The sequence below is a fragment of the Vespula pensylvanica genome, chromosome 6 (assembly GCF_014466175.1).
Source record: "Vespula pensylvanica isolate Volc-1 chromosome 6, ASM1446617v1, whole genome shotgun sequence".
In the NCBI taxonomy this organism is placed as follows: domain Eukaryota; kingdom Metazoa; phylum Arthropoda; class Insecta; order Hymenoptera; family Vespidae; genus Vespula; species Vespula pensylvanica.
This window is the reverse complement of record NC_057690.1, coordinates 5,193,309-5,218,586: the sequence shown is the minus strand read 5'-3', so window position 1 is coordinate 5,218,586 and position 25,278 is coordinate 5,193,309. Positions and strand designations below refer to the sequence as shown.

Here is a 25,278-nt window from a genome sequence, read left to right as displayed (position 1 = left end):
CTCTCTCTCTCTCTCTCTCTCTCTCTCTCTCTCTCTCTCTCTCTCTCTCAGAGACTTCCGGGATTGATATATCAACGATAAATGTTCGTTGAGGCCTGCCAGGTCGGTGATGGGACGTCATTTCGAGTTGAATTGCAATAACCGGCCCATATCGGTATTAATGCCATGGTGATTCATGCACGCATAAGCCGAATAGAACGGTCGCTCGCTGTCAGTTTACGAAACTACGACCGCATCAAGTTAGAAACAACTAATCGTGACGGATTGGTTTATAACGCTGACGACGAATACGCGGTTGAAAGCTTCAAATGCAACCTAGTTCGTTTCTGCTCCCTTAACTACTATATTTTCTTTCTCTCTCCTTCCTCCTCATTTTCTTCTGATAACAGGCCGTTTCTATGTAGAAGCGACTTCCCGATAAGATACGCTTGATCACGCTTACATTAGCATCCTAGCGATCGTTCCAGTTTTCCTTCCGAGCTCATCAGATTATTGATTGCATACGTGCTTTGCTTATCTTTTTTTAAAGTTTGAATTCTTTGTTGCGCGATCTTTGCTGTTTTGAAAAAGAAAACAAAAAAAAAATAGAGAGAATACTTTTCTTTCGAATGCACTCGAATCGATCGATTCGACTTACGACAAGAGACGCGTAAAGCAGCAAATATTTGTATCTTTCAAGAGAATAGGGCGATTGAAGAAGAGAAAGAAGAGAGGTGAAGAAGGACGGAGGGGAAAAGTGCGTCATCTTTATTGGTGGAAGAACGGGAAGGGGGTTGAAAGCTTTTCTATAGAACAAGTCGAACGATTTTCCTCGTCGTCGCGTACGGCGCCACGCATATCCACTCGACGTCTTTTTCAAATCCATTCGCTCGCCTAGTCGAAGCTGGAATTTAAGTCCGTAGAAACGTACTTTCTCGCGAGTATGTGTGTATCTGTGTAAGAGAGAGAAAGAGAGAGAGAGGAGAGAGAGAGAGAAAGAGAGAAATTGTGTAGGAAAGAGAAAGAGAGTCAGTGCTAGGCAGTGAGAGATGGACGTGGTACTAGTGCTAGCAGTACCAATTAATTACGTCCGCTCTGTCACGATGTTTAATTAAAAGTGCAAACGACCGGTGCAGTCCAACCCATCGAATTCGTCGCACTTTTCGTAATGTGGAATTGCATTTACGCGGAGCAGTTTTCGGAAGGGCGATTACGATGCTCTCTTTCTCTCTTTCGCGATCCTAATTAATTAATGGATTTTGAATCCCCGCAGCTAGGCAAATCGGTCGAAAGACGTAAAAAGTTTTACTAATTAGAACGATTTGGATTAAACCTTTCTTTTCTCTTTTTGCCTGTCCTTTACCTCCAGGACGATGTTTTTTCCAGCACTATGGCTACGTACATACCTATGTATGTATATCGTAATGCCCGTGTTCGCCTTAAAAAGGTATTAATTTGGCCGGGTCGAAAATAGACGTTCGGGATGCAACGGGAGTTGGAAAAAACGGTGCTAACGATATCTTTTTGCACGAACAGTTTTTGCCTTTTTTCCTTTTTACCGAGCGAGCAACGCTTATCGCTTATCGCACGGCTTGAGGCCGTTTGCATTTTAACCGGCTCGTTGTCGATCGCTCTCCAATACGCGCGAATGAATTCGAAATTTCCCTTGTCGAACGCGAGTTACGTGCGCCGGCAACGTATCTTGGAAAGCATCCTTTGTCCGTATCTAAGCGATTTTTTAATTTTCTTTTTTTCTCAATTTTGTTCCTTTCAAGAAGACAGATAATACAATTTCTTTCAACACGATTTTCCATTCACATTTGTTTTCAAACGCACGTGTTCATTTAAATAATTAAACTTTCGAATATACCTACACCGAAAAAATCTTGAATGATAAAGAGAAATTATTTATCAGTAATTTTACAGAACGGAAAATCTAGTCGGCTTTTCAATAATCATTGGGCAATGTTCGATTTATGCATTTTAAATATGGAACGCGGGTTACTCATTTCGCGTGATTAAATATTTCATTTATCATGAATTCTGCTCAATGAAATTCTCCCTTTTCATTCTTCTCTCTTTCCACCTTTCACTCTCTCTCTCTCTCTCTCTCTCTCTCTCTCTCTCTCTCTCTCTCTCTCTCTCACTCTCTCTCCCTCCCTCTCTCTCTCTTTCTATAGTTCTTGAAATATCATAGACGAGACGCAAAAAGGGCGCTGGGAAAAAAGCGCGAAGACAAATATTTGTCATGACTCTCACTGGTTTATAGAACGCTCGAGTTATCAGCTCGTAACTCCGGCAACTTCTACCTTCTCGTTCCATGACTTTCTTTCTTTGTTTTTCTCTCTTTCTCTCATTCTCATTTTACTTTTTTCGTTTCGTTCTTTCTCTTTCATTTGTATCTTCTTGTGACTCTCTTTTTCCCTGTCTCTTTTTCTTTTCCGTTTTCTTTATCGTGCTTTGAGAATTATTTCAAACGTAAAAAAAATCAGATACGGAGATTACAGAAAATTTTACAGAGATTATCACGTTAATATAATTTGTCGATCTTTTCGAAAAGTCTGTTTATGTTTTGTACTTATATGAGTCGGATCAATGTAGGGTTCATCGGCCTCTCTTACGTTCCTCATTCCCCTACTCGAAGAATCTTCGTGTATTTTTCTTTCTATTTGATTTTCTTTTATTGGATTTCCCATAACGGCGGATATCGATGACTGTTTTTCTCGCGAAGAGAAGGATCTTATCACGAGAATAAAAATCATAAGAGGAAACGTTTAAACTCACTTCGATTGTTTCGTAAGAAACGTAAACTCTTTGTCGATGATTTATAAACGGCGAAAGGTCGCTTTAAAAATATAAAATTCAGAAAAGAGAAAAGAAATAGAAATCCTTTTAGTCTATTTTCATAAATTTTACTCTAATCCTGTTAATTGTGAAAAAAAAGAATTAACTTGTAACGAAGATTTGACTTTTCTCATTAAGTTAATAATTCATTCGTTTCACACAATCACTAAGAAAGCGTTGTATGTACATCCGAGTTCCTCTTTTTACGATTCATTAATTTAGCTCCCTGTCGCTATGTCTGTAACATTTCATTTTTAATAGAAATAAATTTTTCGTGAATTTACGCTCGCTGATTAAAAATCTTTCCCAGGATTTTGAAACAATTTTAAAGTGCGAAGCTCTTGGGATTCTAATAATTAATTCTTCAGGAATACGTTTCTCCGATTATCTCCTTAGATTTGGTATACACATGATAATAGAGCGAAGGACTTTAAAACTCATTAAATTTGCATCTCGAGACATTGAGAACGTGAGTGGACCAAAGAGAGAAAGAGAGAGAGAGAGAGAGAGAAAGGGAGATGAGCGCGGAAATTATTCGAGTTTGTTTGTACGAGAAAAGCGGAAGGAAGGTAGGACCTTTGGCTATTCTCTTGCCTAAGCCGACACATTGCAACGAGTCTAGTCGGATTAAAGTAGCACTGCAGACCAGCGATTCGTGGTTTCGTACGTCGTTTCTGTCCCTTCGCCGACAATGAAACACGACTAGATTCTCTTGGCTAAGAATAATTGATAGCTTTAGTTCTAGAAAGAGCGTGGGAGAGAGGGGGGAGAAAGAGAGAGTTGGATGGAAAGAGGAATAAACTTTCTATCGGATAAGGTGTCCAAAACCGAGCCTTACGATAAGTCCATAGTTCGAGGGATTCAAGAGGATTCCACCCTTAATATCCCAAGGGAGATATTAATTCGCCAATTATCGAAAGAGCACAAAGCTTCGCTTAATAAACTCTCTCTCTTTCTCTCTCTCTCTCTCTCTCTCTCTCTCTCTCTCTCTTTCTCTTTCTGGAGATTATCGACATAGATTCTTCTCTCTATATCTGTTTAGGTATATATATACACACACACGATATATATATATATATATATATATATATATATATATGTAATTGTATAGGAAAAAAAATGGAAAAGGTAATTCATCTCTGCGAAGAATGGAAATACAGAGAAGAAGAAGAAAGTATAAGCGTTGAAGGTTGACCGAATGACCCGGTTAAATTTCGTTCTTCTCACAAATCGTCGCTCGTAAGAATTTCTTTGTTTTACTTACTTGACGTTTAATTATTTCGCCGTTCCTTTGTCGTAGATTCCCACCCTTCGTCGAGAAAGAGAGAGAGAGAGAGAGAGAGAGAGAGAGAGAGAGAGAATGCAGCATTCCAGTTTAGTGCAGTTATTTGGTAACGTTTTATGGTTTAAGTTCTGGTCGTACCTGAACGAAGAAATGTTGGCATATAAATTAATGACAAAGTAAACCGAAATAGCACTTTAGATTTGAAATGAAAAGCAAAGGAGTCGTTCTATGACCAATGTTATTATTTCCTGTAAAACTAAATGCTTTTTCATGTTTATCGTTAAAGAATGATTATCATTACACACGCACACGACACAAACACACATACACACACACGCACACAGACATATATATATGATCGTGATTTTTTGTAGTTTGTTTTTAAGGTAATAACGAAGATGAAAGAGATATTTTTCCTTAGAATTTCTTTCTTTCTCTCTTTATCTCCCTTTGCAAGTCAAATTGGAAAAAGCAGGAAAAAGTAAATCTCGTTAATTAACGAAGAACAGCTTGTCTTTTATGCATAGTTCGTACTCTCATTGTACAACGAAACAGTATAATAATACCTTGAGAATAATTAGCTAGAAAAATATCTTGTCATGTATCGAGGAATCTTTTCGAAATTATAAAAAGGTATTCGACGAAAATGATGAATTTGAGAAAATATAAAAATATCGATATCAAGATTAATTAAAAAATAGCTCAACGTGGTGCAAGGTTTAATTTGAATTATATACATTCACGCTACTCTGTCTACTTTAGGTTATTTTGTTTGTACTCTAAGATCCGTTCTTTCATCTAAAGGGAAAACGATACCTCGAAACCAAACTTGTCTTGCGTGATATTCCAATATAGGATCTTTTTCCCTCGAAATTACACGATTCCCTATAAAGAAAGTTCGTCTCTTTCTCTTTCCCTCTCTCTTTCCTTCTTTTTTTTCGAAGGGAAGAACACAGGCACGTGCACGATACGACGGATACGTGTACGGGTCTGAACTTACCGTGCGCAGCGAGGGGTTTTAATTTCGTCGAGAAGCCAGATGGACCAAATGGCTACGTGTTCTCCTTTACGGTCGTCTGCGTGTTCTTGATTAACGTCAATTCCATGGTGGTTCCAGTTACGTTCTCATTTTCGTTTCCGCTACTTTATTCAATTCACCGGTACTAACACCACCACTAATACTACTATCACCACTACCATCATCACTGGCAGTAGTCCTACTACCAATGTCGTCATCACCATGGTCATCGTCGCTTATAGCCTACCTTTCTTCGTATCCATTCCGTAAAAGAGAGGGCGAAATACGTTCCTCTTTTTTCTGGTGAACATAAGTAGTCCTATAAGTGGTGCTAAACTTGGATCATATAACTTAATAACCTTCACTTATTTTAACATCTAAAATCACTTTGTAGAAACGTATTACGATGAATTCGTCGATTACTTTAATTATTATGTAAGACGATAAAAAATTCTTTAAGAAACAAGCAATACTTACAATTACATGATTTTTTCTAAATGAAATATATATATATTATTTGCGGATATTATTTGATTACATCATATATTAATTTCTCAATTCCTGTACTATTTGTAATTGATCATCTTATAGAAGAAAATATAGCTCTTTTCTTGAGGCTTGATAAAAGCTCCAAAGCACTATTTCATTATTTCTCTGGAGTACTTCGATTCTTATTGAAATGGAAAACGTTTAAAACGAGTACTGTACTTTGTAATATCCGATTATTAAAGAGAGAACTTTTATCGATATAATAATCGTTAAAGCGTTCCCTTTTATCCACTTTCTTTCCGAAGATACAGAAAACAAATGGGAAGACTTGAAAACGGAGAGAAAGAAAGAACATCGATCAGTATTGTTCGTACTGTAATTTATTACAATTTGTACAGATTACAAACCAGTACCTATCGTTTCTTTCTTCGCATTCACTGTTAGGCGTCTTAAAAGGAGCGGATATCGAGCCAAACGTTGCCGCTCGCCGTAGCTGCGCTAACGTTATAATATACCGATCGTTACGAGGATTATCTCAATTTTATAATCTACCCTTATTTTTTGTTTTTTTTTTTTCTTTTTTTTTCATCGTCGCTGAACATTGGCGTATCCTTAACGTAGAAGAGAAAATCTGAGAGAACAACTCGGGTCTCGCGGAGAGGCAGTAGTTAGACGTACATATTTCGACGTAAGTGGGAGAGGAAATCGAAAATAGTTCCTGATTGTCCAACATTTTCCTCTCTCGCCAGAACTCGTAGTCACCCGACGCACATCATTCCTCCCTCTTTCACCGGGCATCTTTCTTCGTTCGTTTTTATATACTTGCTTCACTTTAACGAACGATCATCCTTCGTCCTTCACCTTTTTTTGCCTCTTCTTAATCAACAATTTACATCAAAAAGATAACATGTTCAAAAGTAACTGCGTTATGTATAATAGGTCGTCGTCAATTTTACAATGGGGTCTTTTTCTTAAAGCGACGCGTCACCGTCTTTTTATCGTCGTCGTCAGGCTGTTTTAGTTTATTTTCTTTTTTGTTTTTGTTGTTGTCATCTTCTTCCGTCTCATTCGTTTCCAATAAAAATCATCGTTATTCGACTATCTACTTCAATACATAGTAACATACATAACTGGAAGCCCTAGACTACTAGGTTTTACATGGACGATGTATTCGGATTAGACAGTGGCAGTGATGTTCTCGTTAATGTCGCGGACAAGCTACCTCGTACCGAGTACAGCGTTCGTAAGTCGTCCGCTCGTCAAGGATTCGGTCATCACCAGTATCGCTGTAGCCAAGGCTATCGAAGTCATCATTGTGGAGTACCAAAGTTGTTGGTTCATGACGATGCTTGCACTTGATTCTGCTGACAAAAAGAAAAAAAACAGACATGGTTTATATTTAGAATGAACTTACAATGATAAGCATGAAGAATTTATCGTTGGATACTTATTTACGTATGCACGATAAAAAAGTTTAGCTCGTTAAAAGAGCATATAGCGTCCTCTAACTATTCTACCGTAATTTATCTGCAGGAGAAATAGAGAAAAAGAAGTAACTAATATTAAACGATGTATCATTCGCTCGCAAATAACTTAAAAGCGTATCATATCCCAAAGGTACAGAGAAAATCGTAAAACGGTTAGTATCTTAACATCCCGACGATGGGTATGAAGTATATATAGACAATGCATTTTACGGAAATCTCTGGGGAATAAGCCCCCCAGTATGTCCTCGGGCCATTTTGATAAAATCGTATCTACTATGCTATAACACCAAGAGGATATCCTCTTATCGTTCTCCCTTTAAACCTTTCCTTTAAACCTAAAAGGAGAAATCTAGAAAGAGAAAGAGAGAGAGAGAGAGAGAGAGGGCAAGCAGAATTCCAGAATAATGTCGACGTGAGCCGATAAGGCATCTTATATTAACAAAATCAATGCAAAATACATGCTATATTAAAGCACAATACTTTAGATCGTATCTTGTAACCTTTTATCGGCTACTTAATATCAAATCGTTATTAGCATCAAATTTATGTTCGAAATTATTTAACCTAAGGATTACGTAAAATTTTAAATTGATTTAAAATTGATTACGATTAAAATTTAAATCTACCGAGTTAGAAATATTTAATCGACGTGTTGTCGAGTTTGTTTTTTCTTCTTTGGAAAAATATAAAGTATAAGAACGCTCAATGAAACTTTTAATATCTCTTCGCGAAGAATTATTAGAGAGATATTTTTATCTCATTCCCTTTTTCGCGAATCTCTCTACGCAAATAATGGAACATAGGTATGTTGCGAATCGAGAGAGATTACAAAAAGCTTTTTTTCTGATTATACTCCATTATATTGAACGAATAATTAAATACTTATTATTTTATGTGTTCTGTTTATAATTTTTCTCATTAATACTTTAGAAATTCATTTTAATTTTCAGGGAACTCGAGGTGGATCGATCGAAAAGTTTCGTCGAAGGAAGGGCGAAAAGAACCGAAGATGTGGTAAAGAATCGTATTAAGGGCAACGTCACGGTTCCCCGCGATTAAATTTTCAAGAAGGGGTCGGAGAAAAAAAGGGCGACGAAGACGAAGCAAAGAAGAAGCAAAATCGAGAGAGTAACTTGAGGAGAGGAGAATAGAAAAAGTAAATTATCGGTTGACTCGCATCCTCGCCGAACCTCGACGAAGTCACGCCATTGGAAGATGCAAAGAACCTTAGGGAAAAGTACCCGATGGTAATTTTGTCCACGACGAGACGTGGAAAATAATTGGACCGGTTTGTCGCGGACATTTTAAGTAAATTCTTTCTCCATCTTTTTCTCTCTCTTTTTCTATCTCTCTCTTTTTCTCTTTGCTCAAGTTCCCCTATTTCTCTATCTTCCAATTTTTCATACTTTTACGTTTTCTTTTTTCTTCTATTCTATGTGAAACACATAATCATACACTTATATCATATTATAATTGAGAAACATGAATAATAACGCTTACGCTGCATCATATTTACATGTTTATCAAAAACGTGAGAGAAAGAAGGAAAGAAAGAGAAACACATTAAATGAGAGAAACACATTATAATTTCGGTCAAATGTGAAAATTAAGTAATTACTCTTTCCTTTTCTTTTCAGAGAAAGAAACATTCCTCGCTTTAATTTCGTTTTGTTTTTTCTTTATGCATCCTCATCTTTTCTTATGACATTCTTCTTATCCTCCTTTCTATTTTCTTTCTGCTTTATACTCTGTTTAGAGGAATTCGAAAAAAAAAATCTCCCAGAGACTAGCAGGAAGGTAAGCGTAATGAAAGGGAAATTCACTCCATTTGAAAAACCTCATTACTTCGTCTTCTTGATTCGCTCAAGAACTTGTTTTCCAACATCATCACGTATATTTCTCTATTTATAAGCCGTTTAAGTCGCAAAGGAAAAAAATACATCATATAATACGTTTTAATCGTGACGGATTTGACTGTATATAGGAGAAGGATTTTCTTGGAAAATGTGTCTTTAACGGCGCATTTCTGTCTCGTAAATTTAATCCCACGTAGTAAGACGAGGACATGCATGAAACACCTACAAGAATGTATACGTACACGGACACACGAGCGCTCAGAGTTAAATCACGTCTCCGACGTCGCTGATACAAAGGGAGAGCATTTAATGCAGCGCATCGAAGCGATGTTCTTTGATGAAATTCTAATCTATCTCATTATCACGATTATGAGTGTGCGTATAAGAGAGAAAGAGAGAGAGAGAGAGAGAGAGAGAGAGAGAAAGAGAGGAAGAGAGATAGATCAATACTTGACTAAAGTCGAGTAAAAAGCCTTTCTCTTTGAGTTATCAATGATCCCCACGTTCTTAAGATTTAACGAGCAATTTTTTACTGATTATATTAGAAAGTTTCAACCACTGAATATTTTTTCATCTTCATAAATTTTATTTTTTCTCTTTCAATCGTGAGTTAATATTCAGGCTACTTCTTTTAAAGTAAAATTCTTTCTAATATTTTCAGGATGAGAATTCGACTCGACTCGTCGAATTATTATGTTATCCCCTACCATCAAACATTTTTCGCAGAATTTCAAACGCTCTTATGTTTGCTTTGCTTCTCAGAATTCTATCGAAATTGAAATATCGAGAGTCTAAGTAAATCGATTCAGTTATCTCACGTCCGATATTGAACGATAGTATTTTTTTGTTTTGATACGATTATATAATAACATGACAAGTCAGTCGGTCATACTGATTACGAGATATATTCAGTCGGTTTATGTATCACCAAGGACGAATATTTTCTCATTCTCTCTCTTCTCGTCGAATCCGATAAATCCGTGGGAAGTTTTTATCACCCGTATCTATCGGCCTAATAAACTTTTCTACGGGATTTCCAACGTGGGAAATAAAAAGGCCTTGTGAACGACCTTGTGGTGCCAGCCTTCCCGTACTTCCGAGAGGAGTGGTTCAAAATACACGAATAAGCACACAGACTTTTATGTATTTCTTTTCGATATATTCGAGTATAAAATGCTTCGTCGGCAATATCCTCGATCGACGAGTTCGAGCTATTAACTCGTGTTTCACTTTTTCTCTCTTTTCTATCCTTTTTTCTACCGCAGAATTACGGCTTGTTCGATTCGTTGCAGGGAAAAGAGAGAGAGAGAGAGAGGGAGATAGACTTTTTATGTTCCTTTCTGTTTTTATTTTTTTTTATCTTTCCTCTCTCTCTCTCTCTCTCTCTCTCTCTCTCTCTCTCTCTTTCTCTCTCTCTCTTTCTCTTTTGGGAAATTTGTTTCCCAAGTGGAACGAGCAAAATCTATTTTGAGAAATTTGACGTTTACGGATGGCTCGGGAGATTTCGATTGTTTATGAATAAAAATCAATCGTATCGATGTAGAATGGAAGAATAGAATAGAAGAGGGAAAGGGAGATAGGTCGTAGTTCGTCGTGCGTTGGATTTTTATTAGCGCGCTAACGTAAAATATCGTTGGGGTCTATGCACAGGACAATGGACTGGATCAAGCGATAATTCTTTCCAGCGCGTGCACTCGTTATTACCGAGGAGTAGTAGTCATTTATTGTCCGGACGCATTCGTCTTCGTTCGTCCCGGGGGCCAACTCGCGTCAGTGATAAATCTACCAGAGAATCTTTATCAATCCAAGCCGAACTTTTTGTTCGATACTAGCAAGTTCGCGTTTAATAAACTTCACGTTGTCGTTCCTAATTCGACGTTAAATCGAAATAAAAGAGAAAGAAGTGACTTAGGAAATGAACGCGAGTCGATGAACAAATAAATGCTCCATCGTGGCAAATAATAGCATCGATAAGAGAGATTTAATGCTTTCGAACTTAACTGGGAATAAATGTTCCATTAGATCTTTGAAAAAGTCATTTTATCTCATAAATATGCAGTATTAAAAAAAAAAATATTTAAATCTTTTGCCGTTAGCTTCGAAGTTGGAAGCATTAATATGATTTGTAATGGCGGCGCCAGTGAATGTAAATGTAAAGTGTGTTGTATATGTAATCTATGTTGAAAGGAAATGTTATAAGAGAAGCTTTAGAAAGACGTAAGCTATTTTCTACTTGAGATATATTCTCTACTGAATTATTTTCTTTTTAGATGAAGATTATTGAGACAAATTTAAACGATGCAATAAGACTAATAAGATACACGTGTTCCAGAGAGAACAATTTTCTGCGTTAAAAAATAAAATCAGTTTTGAGAAAGTTAAACGTCGACGGATTGAGAATAATCGATCTACGTTACTGATAGAAACGACGCTGAGAAGAGTTCATTGTGTGCGTAAGCGAACGAATAAGAGTACGAGCCTTAAATCCCTCGTACAATTGCGATTACAATGATTAAACGTAATTTCTCGATCGATGATCCGAACCATGTATTGAATCAGGGATTCACGATGAAATGCGAGAAGAAGAAAGTGCGAACAATGATAATTGCCGTTCCATGGGCTTTCGCCGATTACGTGCGGAATCGTTTTCCACGTTTGCGTGTTATTACGCGAAAGAGAAAGAGAGAAAGAGGGAAAGAGAGGAAGGGAGAGAGAGAGAGAGAGAGAGAGAAAGAGAGAAAGAGTAACCGCGAATACGACGTTCATTCGTTGGTTCGTTCGTTCATCGAGTTCTCTCTTTTCGTATTTCATCTCTCATCTCTTCTTCGTCATCCAGTTGGAATAGGCGCGGTTAGAGGATAGAAGAGTACAGAACTATTCCAATTTGTGTTTTCTACAAGTATCTCCTTACAATTTTTAACGATCTTTCTGTTCACTCGTATCGACGGCAGTCTGGAGGACTGCCAGGAACTTGTGAACGAGAAAAAGAGAAAGAGAAGAGGTTTCCGAGTTATTATAAACGAACAAGAAATGTCCAAAAGAGTCAGACGAGAGATTATAAACGTCCTGCGATACGTTCTGCGAACGACGTAACAATCTCCGACAGCGTATTGTTGTTCAATGATTCGATTAGGAACTTTATTGTTAGTTTCTCTCTTTCTCTCTTCTTTCCACTTCTTTTCTTGAGATTATTTGCCCTTCGATTTCGACGTTACCTCTTCGAAATTCCTGAGCACGCTTTCTCGAAGCGAAAATGCCTTCGTTTTTACGAGCACCGTTTTACGAGTTCGCCTTTCTCGTCTTACATGTCACGTTCTGCTCGCAAAATTTTCGAGATACGCGCCGAATCGTCGCGTGCCGCGATCGAATCCACGTATTTCATTCGTGCTATTTGCCTAGCATTTAAGACCTTGTCAAACTTTTGGAGAATTCGAAGATCCCGCCGAGAAACTGCCGAGAATCCTTATCGTCGGAATCGTTCTCGCTTAGTGATAATAATTGCCTATAGAAATATTTTATCGAATATTTTATAAAATTTCTTATAGGATTTTTATCTCATATTTTTTATAACTTCCTTTTATATAAAAGATATGGACATTGTTATAATTTTTATTTTGCTTATATTAAAAAGTATATTTTCAGTCTTTTCAATATCGTCAAGGTGATCTTAATAATATTTTAATAGATTTCGACATTCGAAATAAGATATGACTCCTTGTTATGTATGTGTACGTGAATAAACAATCTTAATTCTTCGAAATAAGGTATGACTCATCGTCATGTATGTGTACGCGAGTAAACAATCTAGGTCATGTTGTTTATAGACCGGTCGGATCCTGTCGGATTTATTACGTATGAGTAATTAGATATCAGTAAACATTCCTTTGTGTTATATCGGAGAACGCGTAGAAGCTTCATTTCAGTTTAAACATTTGTTGTGTTAAGACGTATATCGTAATTTGGTGTCTTCAAATATGGAAGCCGTGGAAGCGTTAAAAGAGTAAGTACTTACATATTTTATAAATTTCATCAGTATCAACGAGTACATTATTATCGAGCTACGTTAATATCGATTATACACTACATTATTATCGAGCAAGTAGATGAAGTAATTAAAGAATTAATTATGTTGACTCTATGTATAAGGAAGGAAGGATAACGATGATAATAATAATACGATAGTACGATAACTATAATATAATAATAACAATATAATAAAAGAGCGATAATGATGTTGTTGATGATGATAATGAAAGTATTAATAGTATTACATGAGGGATACGAAATAAAATATAATAGTTTTTTCCATTCGATCGTTAATAAAACATTCACTGCTTGATAATAAGTCAATTATTATTTGCCTTTGGAAAATAAAATGAGATATTTTTCGTGAACCGATTTTATAGCTTTTTCGTGAAACTCTTTAAGAGGAAAGTACCGTTCGGTATCGGGAACGCTTTTTATTTTCTTTTATTTTCTCTCTCCTCGCTTTGGTCTCGGTAAAACGCACGGTATTGCTAACGACTTTGGCGCATCGATTCCCTCGCGATGAATAAACGTTTTGCCGTAGAGTGGAATAACGATTCTCGTTTTTCTCTATATTCCGCCTTAATTCTTGCCAGGCCATGCCGAAAAAGTTTAGATTGCTTTTCTTCCACCCCCTACTCGCTGCACCTATCTCCCTTACCTCCCTGCCCACGATATCTACTGCTTGCCTCTTTTGTTTTACCTTCGTTTCGGAGTTTCGACGATATTCTAGACTTCCTCCAGTTCGAGCACTTCCATCCGTTAAAAGAAGCGTTGGAAAAGTAGTAGCGGAGTCTTTTCGAGTCTCCAACCAACAAATACACGTTTATTTATTTCGACGATTCATAGGAGAGATCGTCGTAAGGAAGAAAAGAAGCGTTTGTTAGTTCGCGAAGAACGTAAATCGTGGTAGTATGCCTTTTAGAAAAATGGCACGTGAATTCGTTTACGAGCACCGACACAATCGTTTTGTGCGTTACATTTGCCTCGTCTAACGTGATAAGCGTCAAGGAATTCTTTAAGAATTCAAAGAGAGCTACGTGAGGGACGTTCGAGAATTCTTGGAAGGAAGAAATCACGGATGGAAAGACAGAGAGAAAGAGTTGGAACGCGAAGGGAATCACGATAGACATCATATTATCTTCTCTCTTTCTTTCACATAGCGTGAATTCGATGGACCAAACGAGAAAAGAGCGTCTCGCTTAAGGTTAGCAGAAAATTTCTCTCGGCCCATATAAACGTCGAGTTGTAAAACGTCGAATCAAACCATCATCTCGGGAACAGGAACCGAGAGAAAGAGAGAAAGAGAGAGAAAATGTATAAGCTGCGTCGATATTTGGCGAATTGCCAATTATTTGTCAGTCCAGATCGAATCGAAAACGTCGGTTTGCGAGGTTCGAAATATCCGCTCGTGCACCCTCGTTTCTTCCATCACTGAACTTCTCTCTTTCTCTCCCTCTCTCATTCTCTGGTTATCCCTCTCTTCCCTTCCTCTTTGAATCCGGACGCATGCTCGTGTTTCCTGTCAAAACAGATTCGACACCGAGGATAACAGAGTATAACACGCTCGACGATGGATGGATCGTCGCTCAGGTGGACGCGTATCTCTTCTCGTTCGAAGGATACAGGGAGAGTTAGAGAGGGATAAAGCCGTGAGAGGAAGGGGAGAAGCGGGGGAGGAATAGAGAATTCACGTTCATCAACGCCACGCTTCGCTCTCTCTCTCTCTCTCTCTCTCTCTCTCTTTCTCTTTCTCTTTCTCTCTCCCTTCATCTCACTGTTTTCATACCAATTTTGATAGCAGCCCCGTTGTCGTCGTCTGTGCAACGTAATTGCTTTTTCGGCTTTGAACAAGTTTTTTTCAAAATATCTGTATTATTCATGCCGAGTGAATCGAGTAAAGCCGATTCGCTATGAAGCTTGTTTTTAATGGCCCAGCGTAACGCTCTTGAAGCGAATATGTGCGCGGTTCCTCGTTGATTATGCTCGTTAGCCTTTACTACGTTTGCTTTCAGTCTCTATATATACGTATACATTTGTAAAAGCTGATCTAAAAAGTATTTATATTTCTCGTATCTTTATATGTATTTTATTCTTTTTTTTTTTTACATCGACATTAGTCGTTTTTCTCTTACCCTTTTGTTTTTTCTCGAAAAATGCGTTTATCGGTTCTTCCTTTTCTTTCTCTATCTTTCTCGTTCTCATCGATAATTTTTGAAAATAAATGAAAAATTGAGGGATAAACGCGAGTCATGATTTAGAGGATTCGTCACGATTTCGGGCATGACGTTTTCCTCCCTTCCAATCAAATTTACAGCTTATTCGATTCATTTTGCGGTTTACATCGTCTCGTTTTGATTGACAAGGCTATGCGGTCTAACCACGGTCTAACCGCACTCTAGCCACGTACCGTTCGCCGTATCGTTTCATGGAAAATTTTGCAGAGAGCCATAGAAGAGATATAGAGAGAGAGAAAGAGAAAGAAAGAGAGAGAGAGAGAGAGAGAGAGAGAGAGCAAGAGGAACAAATAGAGAAATAGCAATTCATGTGCTGGTGGCGATTTTGTGAATATGATTCAATGCAAAAAATATAGATAAGAAAGCAGATATTTCACAAGAGGTATGTTACAAATAAAGGATTTCTATACCGCATATATTCGGAGATATTAGCTCATTAATGCAACTACAATATATCACAATCGCGTATGTAGATATATATATATATATATATATATATATATATATATATGCGCACATATGCGTGTGTGGACGCCTGGATATTACGTTGACTATCTGCTAGTACCGCATAGTATGCCACTATGAGAGATGCAATTCGCAGCCGATGGAATTGGGTCGCAACGAATTTGCATTTGAATGCACGTTAGAATAAGACAAAGGGCCGATCTCGCGACGTGATTGGCGGCAACGTGGATAGGAGTGAGGTCATCCTCGAGATTCGTTCGATAGTGCAGCATACATATACGTAGATACATACACGTATACGATCCTAGCGAGACGAACTGTATTAAAACTGCTCGATATCGGGGGCAAACGAATAAAATCGATTTCGACCTCGTGATTCGATATCGAGCCACATGCGTCTCCCTCGATCTCGAAACCCTTCCCACGGAATAAAAGCGATCGGGATAGCGATTTTGATATTTCCACATAGTTTCTCTTTCTTTGTCTAGTCTTTTAAATTCGACATATATTATTTTATTTATTTTCTTATTCAATTATTCCAGTTATCGCGAGATCACGTAGTAGATTTTCTTTGAATTCATTAATCGATTAACACGCCTGAATCCTTTGATTTTTTCTTTCTCGGTATTTAATTATGTTACTATTTACTAAATAGTTTTTCGAGCGTCCGTTGTAGTTAGATGAGTTGTTCACCGTCTCATGAACTTTTGGGTTAGAGGTGGTAGGAAGAGTAGTGGTTGGTAAAGGGAAAAGCTTAACCGGCAACAGAAATGCTCGTTGAAGTGTCTCGCATTAGCGTGCACTTTCAGTACGTGGCACAAGGGTGCAAATAAATTTCCATATTTTCATTTCCCTTTCGGTCATTTTCTCACAGGAGTTTCCACATTTCTACTATTACTCTATATTTTCTCCCCTTCTCAATGTCATAAACTGTGTAAAGAATAACGAGAGAAAAGCTATTCGACGTGTATAATAAAAGCTTTTCGTTTTCTTATTTTTCATTTGTTTTTAAATATCAATACTCTTCGAAACTGTTATCGACAACAGCTAGTAACTAGTCTGTTTTATTCCGAAAAAATAAGAGCATCGAACAGAACAGAAAGCTTAGTGTAGTGGACATTTTTTATTGAATGAGAGAAAGAACGAACAGTAAATATTAGAAACATGAATAAATACACAAATAGATGGATAGGTAGACAGATAGATAAATGGATGGATAGAAATAGATAAATAGATGGATGGATGGATAGATGGATGGATGGATGGTTAAATGGACGGACGGATAGATAGATAAATAAATAAATGGATGTATAGATATGTAGATATATAGATAGATAGAAAGAGCAGGCAGTGGAAGCCAAGAGGGAGTTAAGGGGTGTCCTTTAACAGTACGTTTACGTTGCTTTTATTGCGAAGTAATGTTATTGGCAATCGAATAGGCAATACCATCGTCATCGATGTTGGGAAATAGGGAGAAAGACTTTTACCCGAGCTATAGGAAACATGGATGTTTTTAGGCAGTTACAGTTGAATCGTCGGTGCTTCTGACAGATCGAGAACGTCGAATAGCGACGTTCCGGTCATGAAATCTTCGATATCGCATAATGGCCTCAACATAAATCATTCTTACTAGCGGATACTCTTTCTCTCTCTTTCTTTTTTGTAATTTTGTCGAAGAACTCGAAAAGAAGCAGCGGCTCTTGCTTAACAGGATGAATCATGCGAGATCGTAAAAATCGTAAGATGTTCGAACAACTCAATAAACGTGTCAGTAATAGGTTTCTATTGAGGAAATTAAATGAAATTAAAAATGGAAAGGGCTGTTCGTACTTTGAAGCTCCGATGTTCGTATCATCGAGGAATTTTTCGACGATAAATTTGGCGACGATCGAAGCGGGAAAAAGAACGGGAAGAACGTTGTTTTCTATGAATCGCCGGGCGCATTAGTCGTTCGCTCGTCTAAAGTACGTTCGGCCCGGTGCCAAAGTTTCTGCCTCACTGGGAACGCTTTCATCGCCCTTTTTTTTTTCTTTTTTTTTTTTTATCGCCACCTTGGAACTTACGGAAAATCTGTAACGCCTCTCGTCTCTCATCGAAAACTTGTCTAGCACTTGTCTATCAAGAAAAAAGAAAAAGAGAGAAATCAAAAGTTGTGAAAGCCTTTTCATAAAAAAATTTTTTTCGATTATTTTTTCTTTCTATCTTCTTATTAGACATTATATATTATAAATCATATTATATATATATATATATATATATATATATATATATACTTATATCCATATTATGTATTGTATATTATACATCTCTTCAATATTGTACTATATAACACTTAATTATCTATTATTATCTTTGTTATGAAAGATGCTTTTATTCGAATATAACAAATTTTGTTTTCTTTTTTTCATCTTTTCCTTTTTTCTCTCTCTTTCTCTTTTGCTCTTTCGATAGGAAGAGTAACCGTTTGGAACAAAAGTGTCCATTTACTCGGAGGTACAGACTTCGAGCTGACATGGTCAAATATCTGAAACTTTCAGTCATATCCCGGTGTACTTTCACACGTAACAGCATCCGGTAGCGTGAGTGCTAAAAAATTGCCATATTGGTGGATACGTCGGTAGATATATGTAACATAGGAACCTAGTACTCACGAACGAAAGTGTTAAATGGGTCCAGGCTCCCACGAAACGTGGCTTTTACCGGTGTAAACCTTTAAGTAGGTCACTTCCGCCTACGATAATAAGTCTTTTTCTCATGTTTTTTTTATGCTTCTCGTAGGTATTTTCTCGACGAACGACGGTACTGTTATGTGTAATCTTTTGACGGACTCGACCATCAAGAGAATGAAAATTGAAGAGGTTCTTGCAAACTAAAGAATGGAATGAGATGGAGTATATGCGAGAACAAATTTTGGAACGAACAATCTGGAGCAGAAAGAAAAGCGGAAATGTAAAAATTATCGAAATATCTCGGAAATGAAGTTCGTGCGAGCTTTCTTTTAAATATTTTCATTCATTCATTTTAAGTAGTTCTCACATTTTACAGAAATATTCTCTATTGAAATCATTGTATCGAAATTACATGAAATATTGTAATTCATTTTCGATCTCCCTCTATATCTTTCTTTTTTTTTTCTTCTGTTATGGTCACCTTTGTTGAGAAGAGCTGAAGAGAATTGGGTTCGAAGTAGGACGTTAATAAAACCAGAGCTTTAATTGCTGAATTCCCCATTGATTAATGGCTCTTCGAGACAGTCGGGGAAAGAGATGGATGGTACTTCGAACGACTCGACGATTTTAAAGAGGAACATACTAGTTCTCGTTTCTCCCCGACGTTTCAACTTATTAACTTATTCTCTGTTTTAATAAATTATTATGTCCAATAAACATTTATTTAAACATATCTACACGTATAATATATACATAACTGTAACATACACACACACACATACACACACATATAAATATGTACATATATATATGTGTATATGTTGTTTTAACGAACAAAGATAACATTATCGAACAAACAATAGGGGCAACGAGCAAACGATGTTCATGATACACCCTTTCCGGCAGCTGCATCTGTTTATAATGACGCGAAAACGTGGTAACGAGACACGTATTAAAAGCGAACGATACGAAATGAAGAGAGAACAGGAGAAAAACGTGAAAGAGGATGAGTATAAAGAGAGAGAGAGAGAGAGAGAGGAGAAATCGCGGATAATAATTTAGATAGCGGCGTTGGAGACGATCCCATTTTCTGCAACAGACATAACGGCTTTGCTTTCCCAGGCGGAACAATCGCGTCGTCCTCCCCTTTGCTTTCTTGGCGAGAGCCTGATACCGCTAGGAGAGTCACATAACTGTCACAAGGGTGGCGTGATTCACGTGAAAGATGGCACTCGACCCGATACATTTACGGTCCTACTCGGCGCCATAATTTTATTGTCGCCGGTTAGTCTTTACCAAGCATAGAACACGCCTCTTCTGGAACGACATTACTGACGAATATCTACTGACTTTTCCTAATCAACTCCTAAATCCTCTTATGAAAGGTATTATAATAATACTAACGATAATAATACAATAATAATATTAATTATTTACAATGATTTGTTTTATTAAACCGAAAACACTTTTTTAAACTCGATCTTTCTCAATTCGATGTTTTTAAATCTTCAACAAATAAAAACGTATCGAATAAAACATTTGTACGTAACAATGTATTTTTCAATCAATTCGTAGTTGGAAAAATCCGTAGATATCGATGCGTTATAGTAGAGATAAAAGCAACTATGTTGATCGTTGAAATTCCTGAAGCGGATAACGAACTGATAGCACAAACGTGAGAGGAGATGCGTACCTACAACGTTGAAATTCGTACTCCTCTGATATTCGATACGATCGCTTTTCCGTACATGCGCGAAATGTACTTAGTTTGTCGTTGTCGTCGAATTCATAGGGCGGAAAGAGTAATTAGAGTTTAAGGAGGTACATCGAACTACGTTACATTGTACTATTTCCTACACTATTTCCGTTACCACTTACTATACCAATTTACAGTTTGAATTACCTACGAGATGTAGTTAACGATAGTTCCTCTTGCGTTGATTGCGAAGCCAGGTTAACTTACGACTTTGGTTGAGCAGTTTCGATACGTGGTCCGAAGTAAATTTTATTAAACTCACCGTGTGGTTTACGCAAGAAAATTGGAACGGTTTACTATGTACATATATCTGTACTTACGTGGAATTTAATATTTCCTCCGACCCTCTCCCTCTCTCTCTTTTTCACTCTCCTTATGCAAAATATGGATTTTGATATGAATTTACAAAGTTTAACTTCGTCGTTAGGGATCGTGTGATAACGAAGAATAGTATTATGACTTACTGTGACTATGTGCAGGGGCATCACCGGTGATAGAGGCAAGAAGCGGTTCGTCGACAGCGATTTCCATGTCAGCGGATTTTCGATATACATCGGAAATGAAAGCTATGCAGCGTAGATGCAGCCGGCCGTTTTGAAACATGTCGTTGGTGATTTTAAATTCTATATGCGACTTGGTCTTTACGGTGTCGTCCTCCTGTGAGATCGAATGGGGTTGAATCCAAAAGTGTGAGCTGTTGTTTGTAATCTGTGAATATAATACAAACGAATTTAAAAGAAACAAATAATTGAATTACATACTTTTACGTATTTAATCATATCAATTCGATGTTTCGTATATATCATATTCTTCAATCAAGAACAAATGTAACAAGAGCGAGGAGCATTGGGAATAAAAAAGTCTCCGTTTCGTGCACTTTTATTATGAAACATCGTCGCGAGATCGACTCCCATTTTCTTCGGGAAGTAAGAAAGAAAGGGCAAAGGAATAGTAGAGAAAATGGTAGGCGAGTATCTCTCGGCGTTATTACTTCGGGGAACAAACGAGACTATGCATCAACTCCGTGGACTCGCGATGACGCGAGACCAGAGGACGCATCCATAAAGCATAAAGCATAAAGCTCGTGCCATCGTGTTGCCCATCTCCTTTCGTAACAACCATCTCTACTCTTTCACATCTCTCTTTCTCTCTTCTACTCGTCCTCTTTTTCGTTCGCTTCGCGCTTACGTTGCGTATTTCAGCGCGTAGGCAGGAACATAGAGGAATGGAAGGCTTCTCTATAAAGCGTCATCTCGTCGCGTTACGATGCCAGACAGAGAGAAAAAGAGAAAGAGAGAGAGAGAGAGAGAGAGAGAGAGAGAGAGAGAGAGAGAGAGAAAGAGAAATCGTGTTCCGCCATTTGGCACGCTCGAAAGTTGGTTAAGTTAAATCGGAGCTATGCTAGGTATTAGAAAAGGAAAAGAGATCTAGTAGATGTACTATAAAATGCAGACAGAGAATTTCCTTCTTCTTCTCAAGATGACTCACGATGAAACGTTTCGGAAAGAAACGGCGGTATCAGTGAGCGGAAATATCGAATCTCTACTACTATTACTATATACTTCTTATGTCAATCCATAATGCATCAATGTCGACACGTCGTTAGTTCAGTTAAGAATTGTTGAGAGAGATAATATCCGAGAGATATATCGGTTCTTTCATTTTATTTCATTTTATTTTTCATTTTAGTTTCATACACGGAATACTTTCAATCATATCAAATTTTTGACACACTCCAAGTTATCCCTCGATTCTTTTCCTCAATTTTGATTTCTCTTGAAGTATATTTACAAAAATTCTCGGTTCTTGAAGGTAAAAGAAAAAGAGAGGGAGAGAGAAAGAGAGAGAGAGATCAACGGACAGAGATCACATTTTCAGGGAAAGTAATAAAGAGTGAAGATGTCGGATGAGAGTTTAGAAGTCGAAGAAAGATAGAGACGGAGAGGAATCTCTCTCTCTCTCTCTCTTTCTTTCTCCTTTTTTCTCGACTTTATTGCTTCGAGTAAGGTACGAAACCTTGTATCGTGTACGACGATGACGTCGAAATACTACTAGCCGCGTTCATAAAATGCAAGGAACGAAACTGCTATTGCCGCCATTTCTGCCACTGATGCTGTCTGCCCTTCTGCATAATCCATCTCTCTTTTTCTTTCTCTCTCCCTTCCTTTCTCTCTCCTTTTTTTCATCCTTTTTTCATCGTTCGCAATCACGTACGGCTAGAGAATACGGCAAGAGAATAAGAGCAAGAGAGAAAAAAAGAGAGAAAAACAGAGAGAAAGGGATACACGCACGTTGACTTTTATCTATATGTGTGACTATGTGTGCACGTCTTCATTCACTCTCCGACACATATTTATCTTCCTTCAATGTGTTCTCAGTGTTTTCCTGGTAATCCTTCATTCTCATAATGTGTTCGTAAGCCGAGTTTTAGATAGCTACATACAGTTCTGCTGATTCATGTAACTCTTAAAGTTCATTTAATTTATCGGCGCTTGTTTATTTTCATTTGATAGATATTTTTGTTTATTTATTTTTGTTTATTACTCTTGTATATATGTATATATATGTATGTATGTATATATGTAATGTGTATGTTGTATATATATGCGTGTGTGTATGTATGTATATATATGTGTATCTATTCAAAAAGGAAACATCATCGTCTCTTGTTTTCCATCGAAATATGGATAGCATAAATGTTTGCAATTTACAAATACTCGGATATGTATTTACTTAAAGTATTTATTAGCAAATATTTGTAGGATTCATGAAAAAAGTTGAACCAGCGTTTCCAAATCCCAAAAGCCTGGTCAAAATCTCAAAAATGAAATATTTAAATTTAGAGTTTTGAAACGTTGTTCAAAAGCGTAAGTGACGTTCGTTCGAGCACGTACATCTGCGTGAGAATAAGGAAACAAAGCTTGCTTCGTTAACAATTAACTCGTTAATAATATTGTTGGAAGTGCATCAAATTTTATTCTGGAAAATGGAAAATACTTTTGAAAGTAAATACAATTTATATAATGCTTAGGAAAAAGTCATAATTATAAAGCGTAATATAATAATTTAGTAACGCTTTTGCGTAAAAATTCATATAAAGAATTCTGTGTACATTATGAAGAGTAATAAAAAATTTATGCCAGTCGCAAACCGCTACAAAAAAGAAGACTCAAGCTTTTAGCTAAATACTATATACAGTTTTAAAAAATCAATAAAAATTGACTCTAGAAAGATATTGAATCCTAACGAAAGTTTGTATAAATATTATTAACACGATGTTTAGAATGCGATAATTAGATGTAATTAAAAAAAAAATTAAATTTAATTCAAACTGTGTATATTAAGGTTTTCTGGGTTGTAGATTACGATATTTTTTAAATATATTATATATGTTTTCTGTATTCGCTAATTTGTTTTTTGTAATTATCACCGTGATCATAATCAGCGATATCGAAAACTTCTGAAAACGCCTTCATATTTTGGTCAGGTTTTTGCAATTTGGAAATACCGCATGGATTGGTAATCTAGATCTGTACTCGAACCCGTTTTTTCCACTTTTCGTGTGGCTGTTTTAACTATTAAGCGCTTTCGCATATTTCTTATCGCCCTTCTTTTAAGTTTTTCATGAGCATAAGCAGAGAAATTTTTATTCGCAGGGAAATCGAAAAGTGGAACAAACCTTCTTTGAAGCAATCTTGAAAATGTTAGTGGGATCGAAAAGAAGTAATGTAATTGGAGCCATGTAGAAGGTACGAATTTGTTTTTCGAATCGGTATTACTATATCTCGAGAACGAAATGGGTTACGTGAATTTTCTTTTAAGGTGACAATAGAAAACAGCGAGATGAGAAAATGCACGTGAGATTGCCATGAATTTCTATTGTATTTTATTTGGATTTATGAAAGATCGACTTGAATCGTTAAATTATTTCTAAATTATACGTATAAAATTAGAACCCATTATTTTCTTTTTTAAACAGGAAAGAAAGAAAGAAATGGTTTCTCAGAAAATTACACTTTAAATTGAATTTGATTTTGCAAATTTAAATTCATGTTCGGAATGTCAGCTTTCTAATGTTATTACTTTTGAAAACGATTGGACTTACGTAATCAATAAAAAGTGGGAGAAGAAAAAGGAAAAAAGAAAAGAAAAAGGAAAAGAAGAAGGAAAAAGGAAAAGAAAAAGGAAAAAGAAAGAGAATGTTGTGCCACGTTTTCTTGCGATAAAATGTGAGTCTTGTTTTAAATTCGATCCCCGAGCGATCGCGGAAGCGATAAGTGTCTTCGGAACGAAACGTCGAGTGTCGTTCGATTCTTTTGCAAGAGAGCCGTTCTCTCGTTTGAAGGAGAGTCTATATCTGAGTTCCGTAGATAAACTCATGAAAATATTGCTAGCTCTTCGATTGTTCTTGAATTCTTTTCTCTTCCTGCCTTTTCTTCTTTCGCACTCGACGCACGTAAATGCGAAAAGATGTTCATGAAGTCACAAAGCCTCATACTTCTCGTACTCTTTTCTACCTCGAGCGTATTTTTCGACATATATACGCATGTAAGCATGTACATATTTCCATAAAGCACTCGACGCGTGCCACGACCTCGAAGATACACCTACCATCCTCGAATATTATACCTCGAATCCCAGGAAACCACAGCGACACAGATCTAGAATTTCAACGTGTTTCCCATACCTCCGCTTCCTAACGATCGAACTTAATTTTGAGAACCGAAAACTTTGTATGATTTTGCTTCGAATTTATCTTTTCGAGAGAAAAATTGAGTAGATAGATAACATACGAATTATTGAAACTCTTTCGTTTGTTTTTTTTTTACTATATGTTTTTTATTAATCCGAACACGAATGATTAATCAAATAGTTACAAATAATACTTTCTTCAAAAAATGATATTTGATTGATGGTTGTCTATTGTTGATGATCTTGATTGTACGCCTTTCAAGTTGTTCATCTGACAGCAGAGAGAGATTTCTCTACTTTAAAAATACTCCTCTATGTGTTTCGCATTCGTAAGAAAGCTTTTCTGCAAAGTCGCGTGAAGCTAAACGCAAAAATAGGCGGTGAGAATATATCAGAGAAAAGTTGATTCGAAATTGCAAGGTGCGGTTCGAATCCTCTTGGCATACGATCAAGTATATCTATATATATATATATA

The 25,278-nt window shown here is 36.9% G+C and overlaps 1 protein-coding gene and 2 long non-coding RNA genes across 4 annotated transcripts in view; 2 read left to right on the top strand and 1 right to left on the bottom strand.

The window, feature by feature from the left end:
- The window catches only part of LOC122629760, a 38,940-nt gene extending 28,673 nt beyond the window's left edge, over positions 1-10,267 (top strand). The window contains exon 3 of the long non-coding RNA XR_006327341.1: positions 8,053-10,267. This is a non-coding gene — a long non-coding RNA (uncharacterized LOC122629760). The remainder of the gene's footprint in view (positions 1-8,052) is intronic.
- LOC122629758 overlaps positions 5,978-25,278 on the bottom strand; it is a 99,883-nt gene continuing 80,582 nt past the window's right edge. The window contains exons 5-6 of one of the 2 annotated variants that reach the window (XM_043813517.1): positions 20,576-20,819; positions 5,978-6,979 (exon numbers count right to left, since the gene is read on the bottom strand). In XM_043813517.1, coding sequence (XP_043669452.1) covers positions 6,834-6,979; positions 20,576-20,819 — 390 coding nt within the window. In that variant the 3' untranslated portion in view covers positions 5,978-6,833. The remainder of the gene's footprint in view (positions 6,980-20,575; positions 20,820-25,278) is intronic. The other variant, XM_043813518.1, reaches the window with a different exon arrangement.
- On the top strand, positions 12,619-19,113 carry LOC122629759. The gene is made up of 3 exons (XR_006327340.1): positions 12,619-12,958; positions 18,465-18,666; positions 18,850-19,113. It is a non-coding gene; the product is annotated as an uncharacterized LOC122629759 (long non-coding RNA).